The sequence below is a fragment of the Ixodes scapularis genome, unplaced genomic scaffold, assembly GCF_016920785.2.
Source record: "Ixodes scapularis isolate PalLabHiFi unplaced genomic scaffold, ASM1692078v2 PGA_scaffold3__209_contigs__length_174095766, whole genome shotgun sequence".
NCBI classification, from domain to species: domain Eukaryota; kingdom Metazoa; phylum Arthropoda; class Arachnida; order Ixodida; family Ixodidae; genus Ixodes; species Ixodes scapularis.
In genome coordinates, this window is record NW_024609868.1 from 75095535 (window position 1) to 75104707 (window position 9173).

At 45.3% G+C, this 9173-nt stretch overlaps 1 protein-coding gene across 1 annotated transcript in view; it reads right to left on the minus strand.

Moving 5' to 3' along the window:
• Nucleotides 1–8886, minus strand: part of LOC120846643 — a 31038-nt gene extending 22152 nt beyond the window's left edge. The window contains exons 1-3 of the mRNA XM_040218477.1: nt 8731–8886; nt 4882–5054; nt 4698–4786 (exon numbers count right to left, since the gene is read on the minus strand). Of these exons, the coding sequence (XP_040074411.1) occupies nt 4698–4786; nt 4882–5054; nt 8731–8886 (418 nt within the window). The remainder of the gene's footprint in view (nt 1–4697; nt 4787–4881; nt 5055–8730) is intronic.
• Between the last annotated feature and the right edge of the window lie 287 nt (nt 8887–9173).

Here is a 9173-nt window from a genome sequence, read left to right on the forward strand (position 1 = left end):
CATTACGCCATTACATCCATCGAGCAATTACGTTCAAATTCGTGCCATTACATCAGACATGTACAAATTACTCAAAAAAGGCAGTTAAGTTAGTGAGTATCGCCGCCAAAAGTAATTGGAGTAGAGTAGAAATTACGCATTTGAGATAGTAGTTGAGTAAACTACTAACTGCTGTAAAGAAGTAGCGAGTTACTTCGAAGTTACTTTCGAAGTTACTTTTTTCTATTTTTGTGGTAGCAAAATGAACAGCAGTTTCGACCCGTGAAAAACCCTGCGAGCCTAAAATAAATGCAGTCGTTTTATGGCTTGCGTTTTCACCAAACTAGTTTATTTACTCGCAGAAGCAATTCACTTTCAACGTTCTTATCGAAGAGTTTTCTCCTCTTTCTCCTAAAGACGTCCCCAGCCAAACTAGAAAGACGTTCCACCGACGCGCTAGATGGAACGACAGCGTTGAATTTGAGAAACAGGATGTGCATGGTCGGGTAAGCGAGTATCGGCATCTTAGGTGTCCATGACGAAACATGTGTGAGGTTTGCCTCGGCTAGAGAGTGGTTTATAACACTCTTCTGCTTTGTTTATTTTTTTTTCGGCAAGCTGAGAATGTTGTGACTGGTCCCATTTTACTCCCACGATGTTCGGAGAGTACGCGGAGCGAGTGCACCTGACCGTCAAGGGTTCAAGTCTCGCTCCAGGACGATGAGATCATCCAGACGACTGCGCGTCTCGTTGCAGTGCTAGTGCTGAGCTACTAAAAAAAAGTTATGGTTTAAGAGAAGATGAAACGAAGTATACTTCGCGGCTGACGCCGGGTCCAACAAAAGGAGCTCCCAAGGGTGACTCGCAATCCCCGCCGGTGACTACGGTATCCTGACGCGCCTGACACGCCTGAAAATTAAAACGTTTTTAACAGAGAGGAGGTCTCCCTGGCGTGGAAGGTCGAAAGGACACGAAGAAGTACGTGAACCGGTATCGGCACTCGTACAGTTTCAGCTGGAAGCGGGAACTTGCTCCCATGAACGGATTATCTGTGCGTGCGTTTGTACGCGGGGGAGTCCGGCTTTGGCAAGGGAGTATGCGCTGACGACGAAGCGAGCATGGGAACACGTGCCCAGCTGCGAGGTCATTCCACTGACGCCTCCCGTGGAACCTACCGCTTGAGCCGGAACTAACTAAAGGCAGGCAACATGAAAACAACAACAATCCTGGGAGTGTCCCCGCCTTCCACGGTTGCAGCTGGAGGCGCGGCGCCTGCGTGCATTACCGGCTTAGGTCAATACCCGTCCAAGGCTTGTTAAAGGGCAACTCGGCTCAATTCCGAGAAATTTAGGCTTACATGTTATTCCAATTCACAAAGCCCCCCACTACTAAACAACTCTACGTCTTCGGATTCGCGGAATGTGGAATATTATTTTTGTAATCATAATTTAAACATCATCTGATACCAAAACCAAAACTTCGGTTGCGTCAGGCACCATTAGTCTCGGGTCGTCAGAGTCATGGTCACGTCACGTCGAACCACGTGGTCTTGTGACGTTCGGGAGGGAGCGAGGGACAGGACACGCGACGCGGGCAGGTCGCTTCGCATGACGTGGACGGTGATGGCCCGGGGGAAGGGGAGCGGAGAAACAGACCGATAAACGCCAGGACAGCGCAAACTAGCGCATCCGCGTTATTCCGCGTTACGGTGATCACGTGAACGCCCGGTCAGCCAACACCGGGAGGAGAAACTCATGACATCATCGTTCAATTTCGCTCTGAGAAGTAAAAACAAACAAAACGTGAGAATGACGTAGTCATGCCTCTGACGTAGTGGATCAACGTTTGCCGCTCAAACTCCGTCGCATTGACTGCGCTGACGATTGCGCCTCACGCCGCACGCTCGAGTTGGCATGATTTCGGCAACTTGGATCGTTTGAAGGTTTGCTGGCCAGTTTATTAAATATATAAACGGAATTAGATCGTAATATTTGACATGGCGTCTTCCTACACGATACTGAAGAGGGCTACATAGTTTTCTAAATATCAAAAATGAAGCGGAGTTGCCCTTTAAGCGTCTCTTCCTGCGTTCGTGCGCGCCGGTGTTATGTTTTGGCTGCTCGTCGCTACCTCGGCCCAAGGACGCCTAAGATGCAGTTTCTACGGCTGCCGTGTATAATGAGGGGGCACTTTGTTCGGGAATGCCACTTCATCTGCCGGCGTCTTATTCATTTCTGCGCTCAATCTTTCGTGATGAGCAATGTTAGCCCTAGATTTTGAAAGTAGTTAGTAATTTGAGTAGAAGTTACCTGAAAAACGTAGTTTAAGTAAACTACTAATTACCCAAATAAAATTGTAATTGGAAGTTACCAAGTTACTCGGAAAAGTAGTTAAGCTACAGTAGTTTGAGTAGAGTAGTTGAACTATACGTCCAAGTCTGCATTACATTTATCGTGCCCGTATATCCATATTGCCAGCACATCCATCTTGCAATTGCATTCATTTTTGGCCAGTTCATCCAGCGTGCCATTACGTCCGTTATGCCGTTACATCCATTGTGACATTACATCCACCGCGCCATCACATCCATTGAGCAACTTCGTCCAAAAGCGTGTCATTACATCCATCGTGCCGTTACATCCATCGTGTCACCACATCCATCGTGTCACCACATCCATAGCGCCATCACATCCGTCGAGCAGCTTCGTCCCCAAAACGTGCCATTACATTCATCAATCATTCAAGTTTTTTTCTTCCTTTAACTATGCTGTATAATAGTTCACTTTATTTTAAAGAGTTCTACGCTGAATTGAATATACAAAAGCGAGTAAAAGGACCCTTTGTGCGTTATGGACTTTCTGCGGCCCTCGGCGTCTCCGAAGGGGGACACGCTACGTCGGCTCTTTGTTTGTTGTTTCCAGAGTGATCAAACTTTAGTTACTGTTTTTTCATCCTCGAAATTAACTGAAAATAAACTTTATTTTAAAATTAGGACGGTAAACAGCATCACACCTTTTATTTCGCCTTGAGAAAAAAAAAAGTCTGAATGTCCTTTCGAATTTATTTACGATATACTAACGTTCTGGGGCTTACCGTTTGTTCCCTGTGGCTCCCAAACCATTGCGGAGAGCAATTCGTCTGCTTTTTGTGCAGGGGTTGCGGCGACGTCAGAAACACGCCGAGCTTTGATTGGTTTCAAGTGAAGGATAGTGGGTAGACTTCAAAGCAAGCTGCCTTGAGGTCTACCCACTGTGGTTCATTCAGGATTTGTCGGAGCTCGGCGTTCTGACGTCACCAGAACCCCTGCAAAAGAAACAGACGAACTTGTTCTTGCATAAGAATGTAAACAACGCAAAAAGCCGAATGGCAGCCATCTTGGCTTCTATGGATGCGCTAGCACGATGGATGTAATGGCGCGCTAGGCATCGAAACAGGAAGGATGAGCAATCACATCCATTGAGCAACTATGTCCATCGAGCGACTACATACAAAGAGCAACTACATCCATCGAGCAGCTACATCCATACACATCTCAACACATCCAACGAACTGGTATATCCACCGTGTACTAGCTCGATGGATGTGTTATCACGTAATCCTCTCGAGCTTGGTTCCACGCCTCATGAACCCCCTGAGTCAATCGCACCAAGCCCATCTTTTCTTCCCCAGCAGATACGTGCAGAGATAAGTAAAGGCTCTCACACCGAACGCGATCTTTGTCGTCTAGGTCAAAAAGCCTGTCCGCTCCGCACAAGCGCGCTCAAGCCCCGTCCTGATTCCCTTTGCCGCCAATCCGCTTCGCTGCGCTCTTGTGAGGCGCGGAAATGCTCTTTATCGTTGACGGCTAAAATCGCCTTCAGTGAGGCGATCGAACAAAGTTGTAGCCAACAAGCGGTCAATATTTCTTAAGTCCTTTCATAACTTGAAAGATATCATTGTATTCATTTCCTGTTTGGTCGAACGTGCTTAGTTGGGGCTTTTCCAGCAAATAACGATGCGCGCTAACAACGATTAGGCCATAAAAAACGTGATTTTCACAGGTACAATCAACATTTGATACACCAGCATCATTCTCTTCAAGCAGATTGTGTGTTGGAATGCAATTGCTTTTCGCGATCGCGTCATTCGCGTTGACCTGCCTCTAAATGCTACAAGCGTTGACCTGCCTCTAAATGCTATCATTCGCGTTGATCTGCGAAGCTCGCGCGCAGCAATTTTTGGAATGCATTAAGCACACCTGGAATTGTATACTTTTTAATCGTGCGTTCTAAACGCCCGTTCACACTCTTGCGACCTCTTAAACCTGGGTTCCTTAAAACTTCTTAAACCAGAAAACACACTGGCGCCATCTATTGGGAAGCAATGTAAACTCGGCGGTCCGCCATATTTTTTTTTTTTTTTTTATTTCTCGCGCATTATCCTTTCTTTCTTGGCTCGAAAAGCTTTTGTCAATGTTATAAACGAGCCTTTCTAAGGGGTATTATGCACATTTGACCTATGAAATCCCGCAAAACCTTCGCTCTTGTGAAATGCAGTTCCAGGGTCACCGCATAGATGGCGCCACAATGCCCAGTGTGTTCCCTTATTCTAAAAACATTTAACAAGTTTTAAGAGATCTCGTCTCTCTCAGTCGTACTCGGTCGCAAGAGTGTGAACGGGCCTTAAGACAGTGTCACGACGAGTTGTCAGCATTCTCGTAAAGGGTGTTTGATGCTTACCAACTTTATGTCGTGCAGCCAACACGTTTTTTGTTGTACCTTTACTTCCATCCAACATTACGAGTTTGTAGAACGATTGCATCGCGTACCTGAAAACAAGTTTGTTAGTTGTGCGCTAATAAGCTTCATATTTGTTTTTAACTGAGAGCTTGGTATAGTAGGAATGAAATCTATGTTTACTTACGATAAACATGTTGTTTCATTGTACCACTTTGTGTAGTTAGCAAATCTTGTCTCCGCTGTGTCGTCATAGGGAACTTTCTGTACCATGACACACTTATTTGTTCCTTTGTTTTGACGGTCACTGTGAAAATTTCTGTACAACACGTACATGAAGTCTCCGGGTGCAGCGACAAACTATGAAGACAAAGAGAAAACTTTAGATGTGCATATATGTCTCCTAGTAATTATTGCTTAAGAAGTGTCAGTGTCTACGAACAACGTTGCATGTGCTTCCCACTACTGACGTTTTGTGTGAGTCGCGAGTCCGCCTTGATACAGAATCTTTCTGCAAAGATTTCCAAACGCACCCAACACTAACGTAAAAAAAAAGAAAAACATTATTTTTGGTAACGAGTGGTTAGCCACGGTTGTTTCATGCGATAACGCGAATGAATGAAATGGATGACAAGAATATCATCCGTGTTTCGCATCGCCGGCCTTGTGCCTGCTGCACGAGCGGTAACTTTTAGCTCGCCCTCGAGCTTCCTCAGTGCTTCAAGACGTCATAAAATTGAGCTATCCAGGGGTTTTATTACGCTGAGAATGATTTTAATTGGAATCATATGTGCATTTTCCTTAATTAAAAAATTAATCAGTGTGTCTTATGTTCATATTTTGCTTAATAATATGTTTTATTGGAATCTCTGCGATCGGCGTTTGGTGGTAGTTTTTTCCCGAAAATACTTTTTTATTTTCTCAAGCACCCTATAGGGAATATTCACTGGCGGCCATAGCTGTGTGCGCGACTGCTGAGCCCGTGCTGACGGCCACTTTCCACAGTTCTTTTGCAACGTGCATTCAGCATCATCAAGATTGCTGGTCTTAGCAGCCTATTAACGTGAGCTCATTGTGAGCATGCGCTCTATACATCGCCCCCAAATATGGCGTCCAGTGAATACTTTCTATACTTCGTTCCAGCTTAAAGGGAAGCTACGGAGCTTCTTGGAAAAAATGAGTTAGAAGCGAATTCTAGTGTATTTTTACCCCATGAACCCGAATACCGAAACCATTTGCTGCGTAAGTATTGTTAAACGCGAGAAAAACGCGAAAGACAGTCGCTGTCCGTGACGTCATCGACGGCTCTTTTGGCTGCCCAAGGCTTGGGAGGCGTGGCTTCAGCCGTATTTTGAAATTGCTCTTGTGGCTCTCCGGCGCGTCGCATTGAAATATAATTTTGATATCTGTTATTCTAAAGGCCAAATGAACGCAATTCAAGCATTTTTTCTCAAATGTAGAAGTGCCCCATCTTCCCTTTAAGTCCAGGCGCAACCGATTGGTAGAAGCACGAGCACTGGGCTTTTAGCGTCCCTGCCTAACACGAGCGCTCGTATAATGAAAGCACTGTTTAGGGCGAGATGCTCGCACTTGTAGCATCAATTGCCCCTGGACTTAAGCTAAAACAGTGTATACGGTTCGAGGACATTTTTAAAGTCTTCGCAGAACCAACCGGTATCAAAAATTACTCACGGTAATAACTAGAAATTTCGCATACCTCCAACGGTCAGGTTTCGAAAGATTTAAAAAACGTCGACCCTTCTTACGGTTCAAATCCAAAATTTTGCAATTTACGAAGCCTACTTATGCTCTAAATCGAAAAGGTAAAAAATTTAGAGGGAGGGTTACGGAGGGGAAGGTGCGCCCATCCTCGTCCTCCTCTTTCCTCCTGTCGCTGAATTTCTTCATGGGTGACATGATACGAATTCGTGACGTCATTTTATCCCCTAAATTTAGCGGGGAAAGTGAATTGGTGTTGAGGTCACGTGACGTGAATTTCCCCGCAAACTTTATCAGGGAAAATTTCCTACTAAATTTTGCAGGAAAAGCTTTCCACTAAATTTAGCGGGAAAAGTTCCGGCTATATTTAGCGGAAGAATTTGCCCGCTAAACTTGGCGGGAAAATATTCCCGCTAACTTCAGCGGGGAAACGTCCCATAATGCAACGCGCGTGGTTACGCCGACGACGAGGCCGACTGCGAGGCCTTGTCAAGCCGGTCATCCGTCATCCGGTCTAAGCCGTCATCCGGTTAAGATATGACGCACTGGGGCCCTAAGCTCGTCAAACACAAAGTTGGAGCCCAAAGTTCGCAGAACGCGCCGATTGGACGCTGGCGAAAAAAGCGCGAAGTCATCGTCGTGATCGTCCAATCGGCTCGCTCCGTGAACGTCGGCCCCAACTTTGTGTCTGACGAGTTTAGAGCCCCTGATATTTAGTCACTCTCTCCGTGCCCGCTGGCTTGCCCGAACCTCAGGAGATGTGGAAACCGCAAGAAAAGCTAGACGCTTAAATATTTTTGCAGGGCCCTTTAAAGCGCTCGCCAAAACTCGTAATTAAAAGCGAGAAATATAGCCATGCGGCTCACAATACGAGCGTGCAATTATTTTTTACACGTATTATTGATCCTATTCGACTTATGTCCGAACTTTCTGCGTATATTTGTAGTTTCGATCCGGCACCCCTTTAAACCACCCGAGACTGGGCCACACCGTGGACTGGGCGAACAACGAGAAGAATCTTAAGAGGAGGAGAAAGGAACAGAATGGCAGATATGGCGACGCTCAATAATTTTGACTCTTTTTCTGTTTTAATTAAGAATATCCTTCTTCTCCTCGCGGTCTCGATCGGTGTAAAAAGATGGAGAAAAAACTAACAAACAGCTAAGGTAGATTAAAACAAAAAAGGGGACGCAAGCACACAGGCGTCAAGTATAACCTGCAGAGTCAACGCAAGAGTAGGGACTCGGACAACACCATACGATGGCCATCCAGGTGGGTCGCAGAAGCGCCAGTGCATACCTTTTCCGAGAACAATTCTGCGGACGGGCGTGATTACCTGAAGCTTCGGCGACAGCTCGAAATATGGCCGGTGGACGAGGTGGAAGTCATGAAGCCAGGGAGGGAGCGTGCAGAGGCACGCTACCTCGCCTGACTTCTCAGCGTCTCACGTATTACACCCCCCTCCCCTTTTTTTCTTCCTCGATTATGTGTTATGCGTTTATGCTCTACGCAGTCTTCTCGCCAAGGGACCCTCGTCTCGCCGTACTCTGGGAGTTATTGTTCAAGCCAGTGATAAAGCAAACTCACACAAAAAAAAAGGAAAAAAAAATAGTACCATGACGTTGCAATTTTGGTTCCGCTTAATTGGCTCTATCGGGTTGTAGTGCTGCCTGGGGTCGGACTTGAAGTAAAATGGAGTATGCAAAAAGATGTTTAGCGGGACCTCTCCACTTGTAATGGAGAGGTCCCGGGTTCGATACCCGGACCAGGCGGATTTTTTCGGTCGCTCACCAGTCACCTAGCTGTGTTTGGAGATTTATGTTTGTCCTTTGTCCCTCTTGTTCCCCTTCTCCATGTATTTTCGTCATGTTTAGAAACACCGTTATGATCTGTTAAAAATCCGGTATTAGGGCCGAAAGACTTGTCGGCACCCCGTTCTCGCTTGCGACGCTTCTATCTCTAAATTGCCATTCTGCCCAAAAAAATATTGCGAAAAGGCTGAAAAACAAGATCCAATTAAAAAAAAATAAGGTGCATTTTTCTTGGAATTAATTTAGTTTTTTTTTTTATCTACATACACAAATTAGGAAGAAAGAACAGCGCAATTTGTTTCTCCCAAACATTTCGCATATTTAAAAAGTGAGATGTAATTTATTAACATATGTAATTCAGCGAGATAGAAAACATATCCTTATACTGAATATTGGCAGATCAATAGCGCCCTACAAGATTCTAGAAATCATTCAATCAGTTAAACTAAACCTATGAGATCGCTGATAATTGTAATGTAATACGATATTTTCTCCATAAAACTTACACTCCAGGCGTCCTGCTCTGACGATGGGATGTTTTTGAAACCTGCAGGTACTAACACGTTTTGGCATACGCTTGTCTCGTCGGAGCTTGGGTCGGTTGATGCAGCGTTTACGATTAGCAATAAGCATGTAAGCAAAGATCCTACGTTTTGCAGCATATTCCGATCAATGGTCCAATGTTGTCTTGGAATCCGCCCTTTGCGTAGATGCAATCTAGCTGTTAATCTGTCCACAAGAAGTCAAACGAGAGGTCGCAAAGTCACTTTGAAGAGTGGCACTTAACACATGTTTATATATCTAAATTCGAAAACCTTCAGCGAAAGAAGACAAAAAAGCCATATACGTCGTGGTTGGAAATTTCGACTAGGTGTGGCGTACAGCTGGTTCGAAGAAAGCATTTTGAACTATCCACCGCTGTGGAGTTCGCAACCTTTTTGAAAGTTCA